This window comes from Oryctolagus cuniculus, chromosome 4, assembly GCF_051225735.1.
Source record: "Oryctolagus cuniculus isolate XC-2025 breed Fujian yellow rabbit chromosome 4, ASM5122573v1, whole genome shotgun sequence".
Classification (NCBI taxonomy): Eukaryota; Metazoa; Chordata; class Mammalia; order Lagomorpha; family Leporidae; genus Oryctolagus; species Oryctolagus cuniculus.
Genome location: NC_142870.1, coordinates 150,422,007 through 150,445,904, shown reverse-complemented (window position 1 = coordinate 150,445,904; position 23,898 = coordinate 150,422,007). Strand labels below are relative to the sequence as shown.

General features: G+C 45.7%; 2 protein-coding genes across 2 annotated transcripts in view; both read left to right on the top strand.

The window, feature by feature from the left end:
• COL6A5 (collagen type VI alpha 5 chain) overlaps positions 1-9,607 on the top strand; it is a 139,358-nt gene extending 129,751 nt beyond the window's left edge. Inside the window, exons 40-41 of the mRNA XM_017346727.4 lie at positions 228-472; positions 8,828-9,607. Of these exons, the coding sequence (XP_017202216.3) occupies positions 228-472; positions 8,828-8,847 (265 nt within the window). The 3' untranslated portion in view covers positions 8,848-9,607. The remainder of the gene's footprint in view (positions 1-227; positions 473-8,827) is intronic.
• COL6A6 (collagen type VI alpha 6 chain) overlaps positions 1-23,898 on the top strand; it is a 318,899-nt gene that overhangs the window by 100,032 nt on the left and 194,969 nt on the right. The window lies entirely within an intron of this gene.

The following is a 23,898-nucleotide window of genomic DNA, read 5'->3' as shown; positions in this document are numbered from 1 at the left end:
AGACTACACCCCTAAGTACTCAATAAAAATTCAAAGTTGAAAATAATAACTGGTTTGGAATCCCACACCGCTGCCCCTTGAGTGGAGGTTCATCCACAAACTGAATTTGGCCCATCCTAATCCCACACATCAAGTGGGATCCTGTGATATCAGCAGGCTGTATTTACATTTAATCTTGCAAGGGACTTGGTCATCTAATTCTCCATCTCTTTTCTCCGTCACCTCAGACTCATCCCTGAGGTGTATGAAATCGAGAGAGAAGACGGTGGGCTGTTTGGTGAACCTGGTTCCCAGGAGCTGCGTCTCTTCGCATTAGGAAACAACCGGAGTAACGATGCCGAGACCACGACCGATCTGATCCAGAAGCTGTATTTGCTCTTTGCAACTGGGGAGGTGATGATGAAAGACAAGGATGAGGCACATTCAGAAGAAACTGCAGCCCCAGTGAACGATAAACAGCAAGACATAAAAGGTAACATTAGGTGCATCGGAGGTGAACACCCTGAAGTGCCTTTGTTTGGGTTCTTCCCTGATGAGAGGAGAGCCGTGTGGATTGACCCGCACAGGTGCAGCTACAGCCACAAGACAGGCATAGCAGAAGGGCTTATCATCCAAGACCCCAGGGCAGTCCCCCAAACAAGGAAGCAAGGGAGATGAAGTTCCAGACAGGCACAAAGGGGGTCACTTGTGTTGACGTAACTAAGCCGGAAGTAGAAATAAATACATGCTTGGTGTGGAGTCAGGGCACTGAGGAGGGAGAGGGCCACGAACAAGGACAGCAGGGCCCCAGCAGCAGAAGGAGGCCTGCGCCCTGCGTGCAGCCTGGTGGTCTGGCTGAGCCAGGAGCACAGCGTTTGGACACGAGGCTCTGCTCCCCTTTGGCTGCCTGGACGTTCCTGGTTTGAAGATGGGGTTGCCCGGCTGAACTCCAGCCCTGGCAGACCCTGGAAGGACAGGCTCCTGTGGTCCCACAGGCTGCGTGGAGGCAAGGGCAGCTTCTTACACTGAGTGTGGAGGTGGTCCTAGACCTACAGCCACAGAGGAAATAGGAGATGGAAAACAGGATGTTACCATCAGCCCTAGAAAAGCAATGCATAGCCCTTTCTGTACCCCAAAATCATGTGGGGAATTATTTTAAATCAGTAGTCCTGGGTATATGTGCATTTCCAGTGGCCCAGCAATTTTACTCCACCACAAGTCATGTACGAGAAGGATGGAAACAACAGCACTATTTATGGAGGTCTCAAAGTGAGAACAAGAATGCCATAAAGCACAACTGAGAAATAAATGCTATGAAATACTTATGGTAGGCATGTATGCTTCAAAACAACATAGCTATAGATACTAAAATAAATATTAACATAGAAGAAGCTAGATATATATACATACATAGAATTTAAAATCTGGACATAATTATAGAATTAGCAAGATATATAGATAGAGAACCAAGTTAACAACATGATGGAAAGCAAGAGAAGTGAAGAGAGTAGAAATATATTGACAATGGAGAGAGGTGACGAAGTATAAGAAAATGAAGACTGGATATTAGTATGATGCAAATTCTGGTCCCAGGCCAGATGGAATAAGCCCTCCCCACCTCAGACTCCCATTGATTGCAACAGAAAGTCCTGGGAGGAACACAAAACGCAACTACATGGGATTCGGAAAAAGCGGGTAACACATTGTGAGGGGGGTGAGTTCCCCGTTTTCTTCAGGGGCTCCTTGCTTAGCACTGTCTCTGTGCTAGCAGTGCAGTGGTGGCCAGCGCTCAACAGAAATCCCATCTCTGTAACCAGAAGAACTAAGAAGATGGACCCCGCGTTTGAGGACAATAGAAGACATCTCCATGTTTTCCTCCAAAGGCGGGCAGCAGTTGGGAGCTGAGTGGAAGGCTAGACAGCTAACACGAAAGAGGAAGCTTGTCTTCCTGGCTACAGGCACTGGGAAGAGAGGCCCTGTGTGAGGAACCCCAGAGAAAAGGGAGCTGGAGGAGGGGATCCTCTAATTGTAATTAGGGGAACTGCAGAAGCCCTGGGCTCTCCCCTAACTGTCCATGGATAAGGAAGATCCTAAACAGGATGGCAGAGGCTTGGCAAACTCCATTGCAACTGGAACCACTGCCTACAGGAGGCAGCACTCACAGGAGAGAAGTCTGGGTGGATTGTCTCCTAAAACAAATAAGCAGCTTTAACTTTCATAACAGGACTTGGAGTCCGTACAGCATGATATCCAAAGTGTCCAGGATACAGTCCAAGATGTTGCAGCTTACAGAGAACCAGAAGATGTGAACAATCCTCAGAGGAAAAAAACAGTGGAATGGACAGTGCCAACCTCGAGCTAACTCAGATGTAATATCAGTCAGACACGACAGCAGCTCTCGTAACTGTGCTCCATGAGGTAGAGGCAAACACCTTGAAATGAATGGAAAGATAGACATTCTTGGCAGAGAGTGAGACAAAAAAAAGGAAGGAAGGAAGGAAGGAAGGAAGGAAGGAAGGAAGGAAGGAAGGAAGGAAGGAAGGAAGGAAGAAAGAACCAAAGGAGATTTTAGGAGCAAAAAAGAAAAAAATCACAGTATCCAAAGAAAACCATATTCCTAATATAAAGCATCATTTTAAATTTTAGTTTTAAAATTTCACTAAATGAACTCCATGGCAGAGTGAAGATAACAGAGAGACAGGGCCCGTGAACTTAAGATTAATTATACAAACTGAAGAGAGAAGAGACACTGAGGAACAAATCAACAGAGCCCCCGAGACTCGTGGAACAATATCAAAAAGCCTAATATTCATTTCATCGGAATTCCATGAGGAAAGTAGAAAGAAATTTATGCAGGGAAAAATATTTGAAGAAATAATGATCCAAAACTTCCCAAAGTTGGTAAAAAAAATACATGAATTTACAGTTTTAAAAGCTCAAAAAAGTTCCTACAGAGACTCATCGTAATCAGATTATTGAAAACAAAGGAAAAATCTTGAAGCAACTGGAGAAAAACTATGTTTCAATAGAAAGGTACAAGCGTACAAATGGTCATGGATTTCTCATCAGAAGCCATGGAGCTCAGAAGACAATGGAAGGATTTTTTTTTCTTTAAAGTGCTGAAGGAAAAGAACTATGAACACAGAATTTTATATTCAGTACAAACATCCTTCCAGAATGAAGGCCAACTAATGACTTCTCAGATGAAGGAAAATGGAGAGAACTTGTGACCAGCACAGCTGGGAGAAATATGATCTGAGAGCCAGGGGACGGGGGTGGACTGAGGGAGACAAACCGGGCAGCTGACACTGAGATGGGACAGGAGCAGGAGCCAAGTGAGGGATTGGAGAGGAGGCTGGCTGAGCCAGAGAGACTGGGGACGCTGACCCAACTCAGCCAGGGACACAGCGGGCCCGTCTCCAGGGTGATTCCATACACACGATCTCCCTGGATTCCCTCCAAAGTCCTGTGTGGGAGACGAATCAACGTCTCTTCCGTGCAAGTGGAGAAACCGAGGCTTCGCGGAGATGTAGTACCAGCCTTGCTGGGGCTTGAGTCTCATTTAGGGGACTTGCCCGGCAGCTTGAGGGAGGAGTCGAGGGAAGACCAGGGACAGAGAGGGTGAGTGTAAGAGGGGAGGACCTCAGCTGCTTGGGCTGTCGTAGAAAATACAGGGATGGGGTGGTTAAGCCATCACAGTGGCGGGGCTGGAAATCGGAGATGAAGGTACAGTGTGCAGGCTTCCTGATGAGGGGTCTTTTCCCAGCCCACAGGCAGCTGCCTCCTGTGTCCCCTTGTGGCAGAGAGAGGGCCGTGGGATCTCTTCTGCCTCTTAGAAGCTCCCCACTTCTATCAGATCAGCACCCCACCCTCTGGCTCAACATAAGAACTTGGGGGTAGGGGCACGCAATTCAGTCAGTCCCTGGGTACAATTAATAAGGTAATTGCAGGAAAGGACTCTGTAAATCAGTGGTTCCCAAGCTGGTCTATGCTGTAGAGTCACCTGGATGTTTTTGGAGAAGTTCAAAGTCTATCCCACACTCCACATCAGTTCTATTCTCTGCGGGTGAGACACAGGCACCAGTAGTTTTTGAAGCTCCTCGGGTGATCGGAATGTACATTAATCTGATTTATCCAATCCTGTTAGAGATTTCCAGATGATTTGGTACTGCAAATAAAGTTGGTGGAATCAAAAGAACTTCTATCCAGTGAGCATTACAATACTTTTCTTGTTTATTATTATTTTCATGATTTCTTTCCTCCAAGAGATTTTCTGCATTTTTCTATGGTAATTATGTGTCATACCTTTAAAATTAAATCATATCCTTAGTCCTCTTGCTAGAGATTTCCAGCCAACAGCTTGCTTTGGCGATGTTAGGCCAGGCTTGTTCCACAGAGCTGCTACAGAACACTTCGGAAAATGTTTGATTTTTTTTCTTGGAACCATGGGAGCTTAGAATTTGAAAGTTAGAATGACTTTGGAAGTCACTGAGTTGTTGTGTGTGTTTTTACAGACAAGGAGGCAGAAGCTGTAGACATTTGAAACTGAATTATCTAAGAATGTTCACAGCACCCAGGGCAATATTGCTTGCCACAGTAATTGATTCTCTATAATTATGTTTGCAGAAGCTCACCATTCATGAGGCCATGAAAAGGAGGTCGTAAAACCTGACTCTGGGTTGTTGAAAGATTAGTCACAATACATGTAAATCTCAAGTACACCCTGTGCCTCCGGTATAAACAGCTAGGGTTATCTCTATGTGAATCAACCAAGTCAGGCAATTAGAGTATATTTGACAATGAAAAATCAAAATCCATTGAGAATTATCAGCCTTTATGTTGGTTTGCTTACCTCATTTTCTTTTCACCTGCCCACTTAGAATTTCCATGTTTAACATGTACTTAATAGATAGTTTTCTGTTTTCTCTTTAAAATGTACATTTGCAAGATTTTAAGGTGGATTTTTAAAGCATAGCTAACATCTCTTTTCCCTTTTTGCCAACCCTGGGCTAGGGTCTTTATTTTTCCAACATCAAGCGTAGTGTTTAACAAGGTGTGATTCCTGGACCAGTAACAACACCATATGAAGGGGCGCCGGATTCTTTCCCTGTTGCCCCTCTTCCAGGCCAGCTCTCTGCTGTGGCCAGGGAAGGCAGTGGAGGATGGCCCAAGTGCTTGGGCCCTGCACCCCATGGGAGACCAGGAGAAGCACCTGGCTCCTGCCTTCGGATCAGCGCGGTGCACTGGCCGCAGCGCGCCAGCCGTGGCGGCCATTGGAGGGTGAACCAACGGCAAAAGGAAGACCTTTCTCTCTGTCTCTCTGTCTTTCACTATCCACTCTGCCTGTCAAAAAAAAAAAATATTATGAGAAGCCATTAGAAATCAGACCTTCAGCATGAGAACCCCTGCAACTGGAGATCCAGACAATTCTGACACAGGCTAGAGTTTGAAAACATTGCCTAGTGTTAACAGGTATTTAGCCTAAGTCAGCTTTCTTTAATGAAGTTCCTTTCACTGGATATAAATAAATATGTGGGGGAAAATCATTTTCCTAGCAATCATTGATAAGTGGTGTGAGGACTTTTCATCATGTTTAATGGACCAAGTCACAGTGAGTCTGGGAGAGCCACTGTAGGCAAAGCAGTCTGACCACAGGCTCATACCAGGGGACTTCACATAGGGCTAGTGTTTTGGGAAACAGCAGCTTAAAGAGCAAATCCTGGGGCCACACACAGGTTTGAGTCTATTTCTGCAGTTACTGGTCAGCCGATCTTGGGTGTGTCACTCCACCTTCCCTCATCCATAAAATGGGCTAATTCATGTGAGCTGTAGATCAACGCGGAGTGCTTCAAACAGCACACTTAGCAAAGAGGAAAAGCTTACAAATGTTAGGTACTCTTTCAGTTATGGTCATGATGATGGTGGTGATGACAGATAGTATTAGAGGAGATGGCCAAGGCAGAAAAGGCATTAGAGGGGGAATGAGGAGACCCAGGTGCTGGATTTCCGTCTGTCACTAACTGGCTTTGTGATTTCAGACTTGCCAGTTTGCTCTTGTCCTCAACCTTCCTATTGGTCTAATAAGGGGCTTGGGCAAAGTCAGTGGTTTCATGCTAGAGTGTAGGTACTACAGCACATGCCAGGCACACAGACCTTCCAGCGCACAAATTTCTCTTTCTTAAAGATAGATTTACCAACTTATTTATTTGAAAGCTAGAGTTATATAGAGAGTTATATATATCTGGGTTTCCCACATGGACAGCAGGGGCCCAAGCACTTGGGGCATCTTCAGCTGCTTTTCCACGTGCATTAACAGGGAGCTGGATCTGAAGTAGAGCAGCTGGGACTCGAACCCATATGGGATGCTGGCATTGCAGGCAGTGGCTTAACCTGCTGTACCACAATACCAGTCTTCAATGCATGGATTTCTAAAAGCTGGTCCTAAAGGGCTGTCTCTACCCAAGGATGCATTTATGCATTTGTGTCTGCAAGGGGACTTCCTTTCCTCCATCCCCTTTTGCAAATGCAGATGGTTGGCCTGTCATTCTGAATTGGATTAAGGTGCTTTGCCCCAGGCTCAAAACCCTGCTAAGGAGGCGTGGGTGTTGGAGTGGGGCTTTTTTTTTTTTTTTTTTTTTTTTTTTTTTTTTTTTTTTGACAGGCAGAGTGGACAGTGTGAGAGAGAGAGAGAGAGAGACAGAGAGAAAGGTCTTCCTTTTGCCGTTGGTTCACCCTCCAATGGCCGCCACGGCTGGCGCGCTGCGGCCAGTGCACCACGCTGATCCAATGGCAGGAGCTTATCCTGGTCTCCCATGGGATGCAGGGCCCAAGCACTTGGGCCATTCTCCACTGCCTTCCCCAGCCACAGCAGAGAGCTGGCCTGGAAGAGGGGCAACTGGGACAGAATCTGGTGCCCCGACCGGGACTAGAACCCGGTGTGCCGGCGCCGCAAGGCAGAGGACTAGCCTAGTGAGCCACGGCGCTGGCGAGGCTTGCCTTTTTAAAATATTGGATCTATAGCCTCCTTCAGTCAAAACGCCACCAGCACAGGAAAAGCTCCAGTCTTTTCCATCCTATACATATAGCCATTTGGTAAGGTTGGAAATGCATTTTCAGGTGCATTTGTCAGAAATAACAAAATGTTATTTTGTGATATTTCTATGACTGGGTAACAGCTTCTCTTTCAAAGGGTAAAATCCTTTGAAAGATTCCTGGGTGATTTTTAACATACAACGCAGAATCCAAAGAATTATTTGACATTGCTATGATAAAATTCTTTCAAAACCCATCTATCTATGCAAATACTATTTATCAGTGCTCAAATCTGTAAAATGAATAGAATTTCTACTAAACTTTATCACACCTAACAATAAATAGTAATAAGTAAAAATAATTCTGAGATGCTATCTATCTCACTAATACGTGCATTTCCAATACAGATATTAATTTTTTGACTTTATGGGATTACCAAAATTTAAATATGAATATTGTTTTGATATATTATAATAATTCATCTGGAAAAATTTTAACCTGTGGAAGTTTATAATCCTAGGAAATAAAAGACATACATTTAAATAGGCACATTTATTCTGCAGAGAATTATGACCGGGCAAACAATACAAGCATTTAAAGCACATAAGTATATTACAGTAAGAATGAACCTTTTTTGAGGAAATGGAAATTTAAATTTAGGGTGGGAAATAAACACTATAAAATATCTCCCTTTTGCACATGAGAATGCCTATATTTATTAGAAGTCTTCAAAAGGTTCATGGAACTGCATATTACCAAAAAATAATGCATGGATTTCCAAAGTTTGAACCTTTTTGAAGTGTCTTCATATTTTAAATGCATAATGGTAGCATTGATTAACTTTGATTCTGAAATTCCACCGGGTAAGTTAAAACTGTGCAAGTTTTCTTTTTAAATGTGAACTTTTGAAATTTTAATTTTAAGTTAAAACTGTGGAAGTTTTCTTTTTAAATGTGAATTTTAAATGTGTAATTACATCACAAATTAAATCTTTTTCTACTACTTAATCTCATCTTGAAAAAAGAATGTAGATGTTAACTTTAGAATGTGCATGAGTTTTTACCACTGAGGGGGAGTAGGCAGCAAAAGTGAAGACAACTTGGCCAGAGCTTCCCTAAGATTCTGCCTCGGTCAGCTTCCCCCAAAGCCAGCCTCCAGCTGAGAATTTGTGTGCGGGTGATTTATGGAGCAAGTGCCCACACACAAGAACCCTAAGGGAATGAAAGAAGCAAGAGAAGGGAGAAGCCAAACAGGGCTGTCGTCTCCGGCCAAGCCCCATAGAGGGCAGCTTCAGCCTGAGCCTTCCAGGAGGCTGGGTGTTCCCTCCTAGATCACTCACGGGAGGAGCTGCCTTGGGGGAAGTACCCCAGTAGCTCCACAGCGTCTCTCCAAAGGTGCTGCCGTGGGGAGCTCACTTGGCATGTGGGCAGGGTGCAGACAGGGGACATGGAGTAGAAAGAGGAATATTGTCCTAGCAAGTATCGCTAAAAAAAAAAAAAAAAAATCAGATTTTGAGCAAATGCTGACATTGTCTGCTGTACCTGCTTTCAAGAACCTGTCAAGTAGTATCACTATTACATTTCCTAAGCGGGAAATTTTAGATCATGGCTGTAGGTTGATACCAATGTATTGCAGGGAGAAGTACATCTATAGTTTGCTGATCTGTCACTCATTTACATCTCTTGCCACAGCACTTTGAATGGGATTTCATTTTGGCTATGAAGGATGACAACGACTACTTGTGTTTGTTTCCCATGTGGTATATAAAGGAGAATGCAATGCTGTTTACTAATACAATGGTATTTACATTTTGCAGATGGTGAGGACATAAGATGATCATAGCAGAAAAGAAGCCAGTGCCTCCACTGCCATGTTCCAGTGTGTTCCATGTGGTTCCAATCAGGAAGCGTGAAGCATCCCCTAGAGGTGGAGCAGTGAGTGGCAGGAAGGCTTAATGAAAACAATTTGCTAATAACATGCTAAATGTGTTCTCTGGGTCAAATCTGAGGGAGAGGCATTTCCCAGTGAAGACATCAATGGGCACACTGGAGAAACCAGGAATGATTTCATTTTGCCTGAGATTAAGAAAACGGACCTTGAATAATTAATGGGATCGTTTCTTTGACAGCTTTGCATGATTCAGGCACTAATTTTGGTTCTGTATCCATGTCATCATTTTCAGCTCCTTTCCATCTCAAATTGGACTCTTGAGTAAAAAGCATTTGGGTTACAATTTCAGAGGACTGTCTCCTACTCATTCACAGAATTAGAAACCCATCCTCCGGTCTTTGGTTCTGCACGCGTCGTCTTGAGACCCGCTGGCCAGGCTGCTCCCACCCATGCTCCCTACGCTCTTCTAGGATATTTGCAAAAGAGCAGAAATCATGAGGAAGAAAAAAGCAAGGAACAGCCAACTATGAACTACTATTTTGTGCTGTGGTCATTTGCTTCACATCTTAGCATGCTTAGCTCTGTGTGTACTTTATTTTTGCTGCCAAAAGAATTATGGAAAAAGCATGAATATCTTTTATGACCAGAGTTCCTGGGAAGTGCAGTGTAAGGAGAGGTAATTTTTAAAATAAAAGCAAGTCCGACTTGGAAACTTGTTCTGTTCATTTTTATTTAATTGTTGTCTACCCTAAACCCCATTAGAATATCAGGGCAAGACTAAATACATCTGCAAAATATGCATAGAATGTAAAATAAGGCAATAGTGTGAATTTGTTTTAAAAGTCATTCAATTCACTTAAGACACCAGGTAATCTCTGTTTCATAAAATAATGACTGTGTTAATGAGATGGTAATACAGGCAGCTTTGTGCTTCTTCCTCATAATTTTCTTTCATGTTCCTGTTGTTCCATGGGTAATTTAAAGTAATTCGATCAGTAAATTCTGGGTTGTCAGGATTTGGGGAAGTAGCTATTTATTGCTCTGTGGGAAGTTTTAAGGTAAGTTCTACTCATTTAATAATTTTTCCCCCTAAGAACCGTGTGTGTGTGTGTGTGTGTGTGTGTGTGTGTAGTATAAGCATAAGAATACATCAGATCCCCAGATAAGAAAGTGACAGAGGTAATCAAGAATGTGAAGGCACGGGGATTCACAGTGTGCAGATGGGAACAGTAATTGTTACTTTGAAAAGCACTTCACCAACATTGAATTCGACTGATGATGCACATACTGTAGTGATATAGGCCAGCAGATAGGATGAAATGGATTAGGTTTGTGAGCTGGAGACCATGCCCCCCTGTGTGAACTTATGCCCCTACCTGCCCTCACCTGTATGCCCACCTGCCAATCAGACTATGTAACCACTTCCCTTTGGGAGTAAATAAAAGGCCTGGAGCACAGTGGGCCCCCTCCTTGTTGTCCCCCGCCATCGGGCACGTGGCCTTTTGGCTGGCCTCTCTTTGCTTTCCTGCTGTTCTCATAGTCAAACACCTTGCTCCACGTGGCTCCTGGCCTGCTCTCTGCCTGGTATGGACCCAGCTTAGCTTCTAGACTTCTTTCTCCCCTAAATAAAGCAATCACCCTTCTGTGCATTTCTCTCACTGAATAAAACGCTTAAAACTCACCATGTAGCCTGGTTTATTTTGAGCCAATATTCAGAATTTTTATCTGAATAGATGGCAAGAACCCACAAAATTATCCATATTAAAATTATCAATAAGGCTGGACCATATCACTAGAACCACGCAACCCCACTGCCAGACCTAAATAGCTATGTGAGAGCAGCTGTCACATGTGTACACAAAGAACCAAACACAGACAGGCTCAGGGCAGCATTGTCTGTTTCGGTGAAGAGTTAAATCTGACATGAAGGTCCTAACGTAGTGCACCTATACAATGGCAGTGAATTGGTGAACTGGAGCTGCTTCTAGAAACATGGGCAAATCTCAGGGATGAAACTGAATGGGAGAAAGTTGCAGAAGGATACATTTATACAACATTGTGACATCATTTATACAACAGTCTACAACCTGGGGATCAATAGTATGGATGATGTGTGACTCCTGACAGCTGTATAAGAACATAAAGGCATACAGAAGGATGCCAAACTCTTAATTCAAGACAGTGGTTCTTGTTCACTGGGGAGAGGTATGCAAGGGTCCAGTTGTCATTCAATGTTTGCATTCTTTTTTTTTTTTTTTTTTTTTTTTTGACAGGCAGAGTGGACAGTGAGAGAGAGAGACAGAGAGAAAGGTCTTCCTTTACCGTTGGTTCACCCTCCAATGGCCGCCACAGCTGGCGCGCTGCGGCCAGTGCACTGCGCTGATCCGATGGCAGGAGCCAGGTGCTTCTCCTGGTCTCCCATGGGGTGCAGGGCCCAAGCACTTGGGCCATCCTCCACTGCACTCCCGGGCCACAGCAGAGAGCTGGACAGGAAGAGGGGCAACCGGGACAGAATCCGGCGCCCCGACCGGGACTAGAACCCGGTGTGCTGGCGCCGCTAGGTGGAGGATTAGCCTATTGAGCCACGGCGCCGGCCTGCATTCTTTTTAAAACAAATTTTATTTGAAAAGCAGACACACACACACACACACACACACACACACACACACATACACGGAGAGGGAGAGAAGGGGAAAGGGAGAGCTCCAATCCACTGATTTACTCTCCAAATGCCTGCAATAACCAGGGCTGGGTCAGGACGAAGGCAGAAGCCCGGAACTCAATCCAGGTCTCCCATGTGGATGGCAGGGACACAACGGCTTGAGCCATCACCTGCTACTTCCTAGGGAATGCATTAGCAGGAAGCTGAGTCGGGAGCTGGGGCTGAGACTTAAACCCAGGTACTCTGAGATGGGGTGCAGGTGCCCCAGTAGGAGTCTTAATGAAGACCAAACACTTGTCCCCTGTCTTGCTTGATTTCTTAAGCTTGGGGATGAAAATGCACATTCTTTATTTAATCATGTATATATTTTGGATGCCTGACATGTCCTAATTTTAGAAACACTACCTCAAATCATAAAAAAGTAAATGATAGACTTACGTAAATCTTTAGGCTACATCCAGAACCATGTTAGGAATTGTGAGATCTAAAGAATAGACAACTCTCTTCACCCTTAGGGAGTTTGTAGAGAGTGAAGATCAGAGTTAGGTGACTTCTAGGATAGTGGAACTCATCCTCCTGGCTGGTGTGTCACACAACACTGATCTATGCATAAAATTAGTGTCAGTTACCACTGGTGGACATTGCTTTTTGGTTTGAGTGATTGTTGGAAGTTGTGTCCACTTTGCTGCGGCTCAGAGACCAGAGGGGTGATACAGACATTGTGTCACGATAAGCTTAGTGGGGGGCTTGTGGACAGGAGTGTTACATATGCCATCATTCATGGCAAATGCATAACACTTGAATGCATGTGGAGGGTCCAAAAAAGTCCAAACCCAACAGAGGAGATTCTCCTTGGGATGATAACAACACAGTGCCAAGGGAGGCGAGCGACTGCTTTGGAAATCAGAGAAGGGAAATTCACGTGCGATTTCAACGGTGGGAGAAGATTTCAAGGAATCACCAGGGGACTTTATGAAGCTCAGCTTCTGATGGGAACTTTGCTCACATTTCCAGCCTATTGTTTTCCCACTGCAAGGCATTTCTTCCTTGAGGCTGATTGTCACCTGCTTAGGGACACCTCCTAAACTGGGCAAGGGAACCCCACCCCACTGTGTGTTCTTCTAGCCCCTGGATCTGTCCCTCTGGGTCCTCCCTAGAGAGGATAACAGTGTGACTTTTCATTATCCCCAAGAGGCAGTGAAGTATGCACTTGGGATGTTCATCTATGCACCCCCAATACCCAGGATAGGCTTGGCATCACAAAGGCATCCAGGAAAGGTTTGATGACTGCATGACTGCTGTTCTCATAATCAAACACCTTGCTCCACGTGGCTCCTGGCCTGCTCTCTGCCTGGTATGGACCCAGCTTAGCTTCTAGACTTCTTTCTCCCCTAAATAAAGCAATCACCCTTCTGTGCATTTCTCTCACTGAATAAAACGCTTAAAACTCACCATGTAGCCTGGTTTATTTTGAGCCAATATTCAGAATTTTTATCTGAATAGATGGCAAGAACCCACAAAATTATCCATATTAAAATTATCAATAAGGCTGGACCATATCACTAGAACCACGCAACCCCACTGCCAGACCTAAATAGCTATGTGAGAGCAGCTGTCACATGTGTACACAAAGAACCAAACACAGACAGGCTCAAGGCAGCATTGTCTGTTTCGGTGTAGAGTTGAATCCGACATGAAGGTCCTAATGTAGTGCACCTATACAATGGCAGTGAACTGGTGAACTGGAGCTGCTTCTAGAAACATGGGCAATGGGCTCACTGTGAGGGATAAAGGCTGTTGGGTTTGACAGCAAGCAGGGGAATTGACAAGGGCCATGACAAGAAAACCAAGCTTGGCGGAGTTGAGTGTCTGCGTGCACTGAGGGAAGCAGGGAGCAGGTGGAGGGTGAGCAGGGCTTGGGTGGAGGGTGAGCAGGGCTTGGGTGGAGGGTGAGCGGGGCTTGGGTGGAGGCTAGTATGGCCTGGAAACCTGGGGCCTGGCGAGTGTGGTGAGCTGGTGAAGAGAAAAGGCTGTAAAAACCAGCGAACTTAAAACATCCTGAACCATTGCACAACATCCAAGCTATATGACCTATAAATGAAATGACACACCCCCAAAAGGGAGCCCCAGCACATGCAGCCAGGCCCATCTTTCCAGAGGTCCTGTGCAGAAGTGACCCAGAGCCTCCTCTACAGTCTCCCCGGACAGGAGAGCAGGCGCTGGAGAACAGCTGCTCGGAATTACAGATGACTAAGAATCCTGTGATATCTCTGGAAAACTTCACCCGACCGTTTAAAGCTGATTCCGAAATCTTTTCTGAGTGTGGACAGTGAGGGTGAGCATCTGGCTAGCCCCATTGGGAAGGCTGTGCAGCCCCTTAGCTGTCTCCCCAAGTCAGAACCTCCTTCCATGTCTGTAGAGTAACCTGTCTCAATCCAGAGCTCCTCACTGATTTGGAGAAGGTCAGAGATCCAGCCCCAGAACTCTGGAATTTTCTTTTGTCTAAATTCTTCCTCCAATCTTCCATTAACCACCGTAACTGTCCTAGCACCTCTTGCCTTATAGAACACTAAGAACTTTGGACAGGTCCATTAACAGGAAGGAATGAATAAATAAACCCTCTCCTGCTGAGCTTGGGTAATATCCTGTCTGCCACGCTGTCTTCTCTCCTGCTCTACTTCCTGAACAGAAAGTGGATTCTGTGTTGAGCAAAAGCCATATTAGCTCTCAATTGTCCTCCCTCACAGACAAGGACTGACTCACAAAAGGACTCTTGGCTTTCTTTCAAAAGAATGAACAAGACTCTGTGATGATGGCTATTATGGGAATAGACAAGCAAACAGCACAATTCCCCAGCTCAGTTACTAGCAATTCTGTAGAACAAAAAAATTGCCCTTGAGTGATATACATTGACCTACAAGTGCCTGAGTTTCACAGCTTTGAATGGCCACAATCCTGGCTACCCCGTTGAAGCTGGTGGCGCAGAAGCTAACAGCATCAGTATCAGCAGGAGCTTGTGAGAGATGTACACTCCCAAGGCTCCGTTCCCAGTTGCCTGGATCAGAATCTATATTTTATCAAGATCTCTGGGTGATCCAGGTGTGTGTCTAAGTTTGAGAAGCACTGGCCTAGAATTCATTTGTTTGAAGCTCTGTGAATGTGTCAACACATTTTGCAGGTTTTCAGCTCAGCATGGCACAAATGTTGGGCAATCTCCATGCACATGTGTTGTGCCAGAGGCAAGGAATATGAAGGTAGCAGGGGCTTTAACCTCATGGCCCAGCTGGGAAGACTGACCCAGGCAGGGACTCCTCCCATTTCACATGGTGGCGCCTGCGTGAGGGCTTGCAGAGAGCACTGTGGGAGTATGCAGAAGGTCTTCTTAGCACAGAATGGGGCAATTTCTTTAAAAAATCCTTTGACCTTGCTGAAAATGGTTGGATACTGCTCAGCAAGGCAGAAATAGGGTAGACAACCAAGCAAGAAGCAAGGGTCACTCTTGACTGTATGTCCTTAAAGATTTTGTTGGACCCCTAGTGGTATGTGTTCATGGGGAAGAGGGAGTGAGTACATGGCTTCTGCATTGCCAGCCCTGAGTCAAGGAGTGATGGAGAGGAGGCTGCAGAGGCCAGTCATGTTAGGTTAAGAGCGCCTTGCCCACCATGCAGAAGAGCTCAGGTGCTATTGCTGAGCCCCTGGGGTGCTCTGAGGACAGGGAAGGAACATGGTCAGACTGATAGCCATGGCGGGCACTGGCTGCTGGAGGCCGAGGGAAGTGGAGGAGTAAGGACCAGTCGCAGGGTGCCCAGCCATCCAGGTGAGGTGGGCAGTGCTACTTGGCGTGGAGGTGAGTGCACATTTGAGGGAGATGTTTGCCAGGTAGAACTACTAGGATGTCATTATCAAATGGTTCCCATAGATGACAAGGGCGAGGAGACTGGGTAGATCAGTGGTTCTCCACTTGAGTGAGCATCAGAATCCCTGCTGGGCTTGGTAAAATGCAGATGACTGGGCCCACCCCAGAGTTTCTGACTCAGCAGGTCTGGGTGGGGCCTGAGAATCTGCATGTCTAACAAGGTCCCAAGGGCTACTGGCGCTGCTGGTCCCCTGCTCAAACATTTTCTTAAAAAAGATTTCATTCAGGGGGCTGGCGTGTGGCACAGTGGGTTAAAGCCCTAGCCTCAAATGCCAGCATCCCATATGGGCGCCAGTTCCAGTCCCAGCTGCTCCTCTTCAGTCCAGCTCTCTGCTGTGGCCTGGGAAAGCAGTAGAAGATGGCCCAAGTGCCTGGGCCCCTGCACCCACATTGGAGACCTGAAAGAAGTTCCTGGTTCCTGGTTCTTGGTTTAGGATCAGTGCAGTTCCAGCTGTTGTGGCCATCTGGGGAGCGAACCAGTGAATGGAAGACCTCACTCTGTCTCTACCTCCCTCCGTAACTCTATCTTTCACATAAATAAAATAAATATTAAAAAAGATTTTATTCATTTATTTGAGAGGTAGAGTTACAGAGAGGCAGAGAGGAAGGTCTTCCATCTGCTGGTTCACCCCCCAAATGTGAGCAATGGCCAGAGTTGGGCTGATCTGTAGCCAGAGGCAGGAGCCTCTTCTGGGTCTCCCACGTGGGTGCAGGGGCCCAAGCACTTGGATCATCTTCCACTGCTTTCTTAGGCCAGAGCAGAGGGCAGAACTGGAAGAGAAACAGCTGGGATACAAACTGCTGCCCATATGGGATGCCAGTGCCGCAGGTAGAGGCTTAGCCTACTACACCACGGCGCTGGCCCCTCACTGCTCACACTTTGAGAACCTCGCTGCTGCCATCTTTCAAGTTATTCCTGGAATCATCTGAGAGGGTTTTAATCATGCTAGCTCTTATTATCTACCAATTCTTCATTGTCATTATTAGCAAAATGAGAATATTGGGCTTGTCTTCCCTACAATTCCTTCAGTTTATATACATTGCGACTAAGGATTAGCTGCTTTCTTTGATGTTTGCAGCTACTCTCTGAAACCCTTCCACCAGCGCTTCTTCTTAAGAATTGGTCTTTGGACTGGCATTGTGGCTTAAGGGGCTAAACTGACACCTGACAGCCCACATGGGCACTTGTTCAAGCCCTGGCTGCTCCACTTCCAATCCAGCTCCCAGCTAATGTGCTTGGGAAAGAAGCAGAAGATGGCCCAAGTGCTTGGGCCCCTGTACTCAGTTAAAAGAAGCTCCTGTGTTTGGGCTGGTCCAGTCCCAGCCATTGCAGACCTTTGGGGAGTGAACCAGTGGATGGAAGATTCTCTCTCTCTCTCTCTCTCTCTGTAACTCTGCCTTTCAAATAAACAAAATGAATTTTTAAAAAATTGATCTTTGCTTACGATCAGCCTCTCTCTTCCCATGGTGCCTCTATCTCTAACTCCCACCCCTGGGGGATGTCTGGCAAGTCCATGGGTGCTCCCTGCATAGCAGTAGCCGTGACAGAGCTATGTCTAGAGTGACACTCACAGGAGCTCCTGGCACCACATCTTTGTGTGGTGTCACTGGTATTGACCAAGCTCTGCAGTGCCTGATGGGAGTCCTGATGTTTCACCAGCAAGCTCTCTGTCTGGTGATAAATGGACCACACGTCACAGCTTCCGTGCTGGTCATCTGTTCCATTACCTGAGGCCCTGTGGGTTTAAAGAGGTGTGCAAGATGCAAATGGGACTCCTGGGAAGAGTCTGACTTGTTCTACCGCATACTGGTTCTGATACAGGATAGGCAGGCAGCTGGTTTAGGATGTGCTGAGCTGGAGGGACCTGTAAGCCCCTGCCTCATGTGTAATGCTCTTCTGCTACTCGTCAATCAACACAGCTCCTTTCCTGGAACGTATTGGCTTCATCCAGGACCTAGGGCAGGGGTGGGGGTGAGACACCTCGGAAATGTGGATATTAAGCTCTGTGTGAAATTCTCTGGAGGTACCATAAAGCTCCCAGGCAGCTTTCTGCCTGCAGAGGCACCCCCACTCTGACCACATAAGAGGCTAGCAACTTGGGGGCAGCTCAATATGCTGGAGACCATGACTGCAGGAGGTGCTGGGGTGCCCTCTCTACTTCTCCCCAACCCCATTTTCTCTTTGGCCCATGCCTGCCCATGACAGGTATTTCTCTGTGTGGGGCAATCCATGCTCAGGTGTGCATGTGTGTGTGTGTGTGTGTGTGTACTTTCTCACCTCTTGAATAAAACTAACTTTACATGTGCCAGCACTAACAATTCCTGTCTTGTGCATGGCAAGAGCCTGGAATAAAAATTCGTCTCCAACTCCCCCACTTCGGTTCCATGATCTTGTACTCTCAGGTTAACTGATTAGAAACTCCATCTTTCTCAGCTGTGAAATTGGTTTTGTGAGAGGCAGTTTATCCAGGGCCTGGCTCACAGCAGTATCTCGACACAAGGTGGAAACCATCCCTAAGGAATCTATTTGGGAAGCTGGATTACCCTGCCAGGCAGGCCAAAAAACAAGACTGTGTAGAGCTTTGGGGAGGGCTGATCATAGCTTTTCGACCCTTTGTAGTAGATCTGCTGTCGCTGTGGAAGTCCCATCCCTGTTTTAAGAAGCAGATTTCAGCAACAGCTGTCCCTGGGGCATTTTCCCTAGGGTCCTCCCATCCACGGGTTGGGCTATGACCGGTCGCTGGGGACTGCATAGCAGCAGCTGGCCACAGGGCGGTGCGGGACCCATGGCACTTCTTTCTGCAAGTGCCTTCTAAGACTCATCCAGCCCATCCCGCCTCCCACAAACACGGCAATGATGTCTATGAAGCTGCTACCAGTGTTAGCCACCTGCCTGGGTCGAAGGCTCTTTTCGACCACCTGAAAACAACCCTTGATGTCCGCAGGTAAGATTCTTGTTTTATCTCTCATTCTTGGAGCCAAGATAACTTTCAAGTAAGTGAAGTTTTAACCTGCAACACTGTTTACCCTGATGTCAACAGGGTTTGGGTAAGACTAGCATTGGCTCAAACACACTTGGTCTCCACGGGAAAGCGGCGGAAGCTGACTTACCTGCAATATTGGCTGTTCTCCAGACAAGTGCTTCTCAAAGTGGGGTTCAGGGACTACCTCTGCCAGCATTCCACACTCTTGGTTCAGATTCAGAGTCTCAGGCACCCCCAGATCCCAATTGGGATCTCTGGATGAGAACATTCAAAGTTGCATTGTAACACATTCTTCACGTGATTATTACGCATATTATATCACAGTTCTCTGTTTTCATTTGTATTGCTATAAAAATATTAACTGTTCCGGGCCAATACTGTGGTGCAGCGGGTTAACGCCCTGGCCTGAAGTGCCGGCATCCCATATGGGTGCTGGTTTGAGACCCAGCCGCTCCACTTCCAATCCAGCTCTCTGCTGTGGCCTGGGAAAGCAGTAGAAGATGGCCCAAGTGCTTGGGCCCATGTGGGAGACCCGGAAGAAGCTCCTGGCTCCTAGCTTCAGATCGGCTCAGCTCCGACCGTTGCGGCCATTTGGGGAGTGAACCGTTGGATGGAAGACCTCTCTCTCTCTCTGCCTCCTTTCTCTCTGTGTAACTCTTTCAAATAAACAAATAAATCTTTAAGAAAAATTTAAAAAATGTATTAGCTGCTCAAATTAAAGAAAAAAATCTAATAACAGCAAAAGACAAAGGAGAGGTCAAAGCGATGGTATCAGGAGATGGGGTGCCAGGGAGGTGTCTGGGTCCACCCTGAGGAGTGGGGCTGGTGCCCTCGTCAAAGAGGGCTGAGGCAGCCTCTCTGCATCACCACAAACGCTCAGCAAGAAGACAGCATCTGGGAGACAGCAGGCTCAGGCCACACACCAGAACTTCCGTAACCTTCATCTTGGACGGCCCAGGTGTCAGAACTGAAAAACAAAACCCTCTTGCTCATTCTAGTTTATGGTGTTTTGTTACCGACACCTGAATGGACTAAGACACTCTATTAACATTTCTAATATTCTTCTAAAGTTTACCTCCCTGTTTTTAAAGAATGTGCTAACACTACAATTTCATGTCATATCAATTTTAGAGTGCATTTGCTGACTTCCTATTACAGTTAATATACAGCCACTTACCTAACGTAATCATCCATCATCACCTTCTTGATAAAGTCACTTACAATTTCGTTAAATCAAGAATTAGGATTGCTATTTTATGATTATGCAAATATTGCTTAGTATTGAGCCACGAAGAGACTGTGAATATGTTTTTATTCAATTTCGGTTTCATCTTGGAGTGACAGTTCTAAATCAAACAGCTGTCAATTTTATTTTCCAAATACTCAAACAAATCAAATACTAAGGCTTTTCTTTCTCTTGCCCTTGGCATCTTCACTCCGAGAACCCTCCATCCTGCTTTGAATGGATTCAGGTCTGCTTCCCTGGTTAGAGTCTCTATTGTCTGGACCCAGGCTTTCCTCTTTATTTATCACATCCCTCAGGGACATCCTTAGGAACCAGAGCATTCAACAGGTACATTTTCAATCCTTATCTCCCCCAAAATACCCTTCTTCTGCCCTCTCAGTTGATTGATGGTTTGCACTGGGTTGAACAAAATCCCCTCCAACATTTGTATCCATCAGGAACCTCAGATTGTGAGCCCGCTTGGAAAAAGGGTCTGCACAGGTGTAATTAGTTAACAGAAGGTTCCCCCTGGATTAGGGTGGGTCCTAAATCCCATGACTGGCGTCCTTAGCAGAGGGTCTTGTGAAGACAGAGGCAGAGCTGGGAGTGATGTGTCTTCCAGCCCAGGAACACTAAGGATCACTGGTAACTACCAGGAGCCACTAGGGAAACACAGAACAGGTTCTCACTCGGTGCCTCAAAGGGGAATCAGCCCTGTGGATACCTTGATTTTTCACTTCTGGCCTGCACAGCCATTGTGAGAGAATAAGCTACTGTTGTTTGAAGACTTTGTTACAACACCCATAGGAGAATAACCTGTGGCTTATCTGGGTATAACATTCTAGGTCGCACTGCAGCTGTCTCCCCACTGGCACAGCAGTGCTCCATGGCACCATGGCACCCAGTGTTGGTTTGAGAAGCATAACTCTGTTTCACATCCCATTTCTTTGTGTGTAACGTTGCCGCCACCATGGTAATAACCAATGATACTATGTTATTATCACTACTTTATTCCCCGGGTCCTGAGATGCACTGCTTACATTTACTAGAGGAAACAAAAATTCACTACCATGGGGCTTAGTGGGTGTGGCTCCTTTTTTAGGGATTAAGATGGTCACACGGAGCCTTTCAATCTAGTAAGTCCCTCAGCGCTGGGAAGTTTTCCTGGGATTTTTCTGCCATAATTTCCTCTCCTCTTCTCGTGGAAAGTTGACCCTCCCTGGTTGAGTGCCCCAAACTTCTTATCCTCTATCTCCTGTACTCTGCTTCTCTTCTTGTTCTATTTCCTTTTGCGATATCCTCGGCTCTGTCGTATACTCTGTTTTCCCCATGTTGTATATTCTGCTGGGCTGGGTCTTACTTCTATTGAAAACCTCCCTCAGCTGTCCACGATCTTCAGCTGTCCAGATTTAAGAGGGTGCAGCAAGTAGCTGATGGAAACCCTGTGAAGAAGAAGCTTGTCAACCCACTCTGGGGCGAGAAAGAGTCTTAGACCCCAACCGCTTTGTGTGAAGGAACGATCAGCTCCTCCCTCTTCAGCTCACATTTCTCCTGTCTTTTGCCGCACCTGCTGCTCCATGGAACCAGGGTTCTGAAGGAATAAGCGGTTTCTTTTAAGTACTGTGTCTCTGATATCCGTAGTTTGTAGCTTTCTCCATTCTGAGACAGTCACCATTCTCTCAGAGAGATTTATGTTTTTGAAGAATTTGTGCTCATTTTCATTTGGCCTCATTCATGCATATTCATTCTGTTTTGGTCATTTAAAGGGATGTCAAGAGGAAGAGATAGATGTGGTGGCTTTTTGTCATGTTGAACCAGAAGTTTCCTGCACTTTCTAATGTTCAATTATTTAATGAGACACTTAGAGTAAAACCATACCCTGCCATAGGATTTGGAAGATGGGAGTAGTAGATCCTAGTTCTTTTTTTTAAGATTTATTTATTTATTTGGAAGTCAGAGTTACAGAGAGAGAAGGAGAGGCAGAGAGAGGTCTTCCAGCCATTGGTTCACTCCCCAGTTGGCTGCAATGGCCAGAGCTGTGCCAGTCCAAAGCCAGGGACCAGGATCTTCCTCCAGGTCTTCTCAAATGGGTGTAGGGGCCCAAGGACTTGGACTATCTTCTACTGCTTTCCTGGGCCTTAGCAGAGAGCTGGATCGGAAGTGGAGCAGCTGGGACTCGAACCAGCGCTCGTATGGAATGCCAGCACTGCAGGCAGCGGCTTTACCTGCTATGCCACAGCATTGGCCTGATCCCAGTTCTTTCATTTGCCACACATGTATTATTTCTAAAACCTGTCTTTCTTCAAAGTTTATTTTTAGTTTTAAACTAGGAAACAAAATTGTACATATTTATGGTGTACAATATGTTTTGCTATATTTATACATCATGGAATGGTTAAATAAAGCTAACATATGCATTGCCTCCCAGAATTTTTTTTTTGTGGGGAGAACACTTAAAAATCTCCACTCAGTGATTTTTCAAGGACTCAGTGCATTATTATTCACTGTAGTCATCATGATGGGCCACATAGCTCTTGAATTCATTCCTCCTAACTGAAATTCTCTATTTTTATAAAGTTTTTATTTATTTTTTACTTATTTGAAATCAGAGTAATAGGTGGGAAGAGGGACAAAGAAACAAGAATAAAGAGAAAATTCCATCCCCTGGTTCCCTCCCCCACCCCCATGCCTGGCCTGCAACAGCAGAAGCTGGGATAGGTCAAAGTCAGGAGCATTTGAATTCCAGGAACCAAAGTATTTGAGCCTGCAGGAAGCTGGATCAGAAGCAGAGAAGGATGCAAACCCAGGCACTCTAATGTGGGAGGCAGGCATCCTAAGCACCAGCATCCTACCCTCTGTTCCAGCCTCTGGTGACCATTATTTTACCCTCTGCTTCTGTGAGTTCAGGTTTTTTTAGGTTTCACATATGAGTGAGATCGTATGGGCTTTGTTTTTCTGTGTCTGACTTATCGCACTTAACATAATGTCCTTTAGGTTTATCCATGTTGTCTCTAATGATAGGATTTCCTTCTGTTTTAAGGGTCAGTGGTATTCCATTTTGTATGCATGCTTCATTTTCTTTATCCACATCCACTGATTGAGATCTAGGCTGATTGCAAATCTTGGTTGTTGTGAGCAATGTTGCAATAGACATGGGCATACCAAAATCTCTTTAGTATGCTGATTCCATTCCTTTGGATGTATACCCAGAAATGGGATTGCTGGATTCTATGACAGTTCTAACTAGCTGAGGAATTTCTATACTGTTTTCTGTAACAGCTGTCCTTAAAAAGATCCAAAGACTCACCTGTGCGTCATCAACGCTAACTCACGGTAGCTCACATTTCCCACTTTGGGGATTAATTAGAGTTAACTGGCTCATGGCAGGAAAAAAAAAATCACTACTAGCTCAGGCCTCATCCTGTCACTCTCAGCATTTTGCCCCGTAGTACGGAATGAAAGACCGATGCTGAAACGTGGTCATTTTTTTCTTAAGATTTATGTATTGATTTGAAAAGAAGAGCTACAGAGAGGTAGAGGAAGAGAGAGAGAGGGAGAGAGAGAGAGAGAGAGAGAGAGAGAGAGAGAGAGAGAGAGAGAAAGAGAGAGAGAGAGAATCTTCTATCCTCTGGTTCACTCCCCAATTGGCGGCAGTTGTTGGAGCTGAGCTGATGCGAAGCCAGGATCCAGGAGCTTCTTCCAGGTCTCCAACACAGAGGCAGAGGTCAAAGGCCAAGCACTGGGGCCATCTTCTACTGCTTCCCCAGACCATAGCAGAGAGCTAGATCAGAAGTGGAGCAGCCGGGACTCAAACTGGCGTCCATATGAGATGCCGGCACTGCAGGTGGTGGCTTTGCCTGCTGCACCACAGTGTGGTCATTTTTTAAAAAAGATTATTCATTTATTTGAAAGGCAGAGTGACAGAGAGATAGATGGATCAGGTGCTGGTTCATTCCCCCAAATGCCTTTAGCAGCTGGGCTGAACCAGGCTGAAGCCAGGAGCCAGTAACTCCATCATGGTCTCTCGTGTGGGTAGCAAGGGTAGGGAGTGAGCATTTAACAAATTTAACAGATTAATTCAAGTTCATAAATCTTCTGATAGAGAAGCATCCCCAAAGATAACTCACAAGCTGTAACATTGCAAAGGAAAGGAAAACGCGACGATGAGAACCAAGGGCTTTCTCTTCCTCCAGGCAAAGTGTGGCTCCCC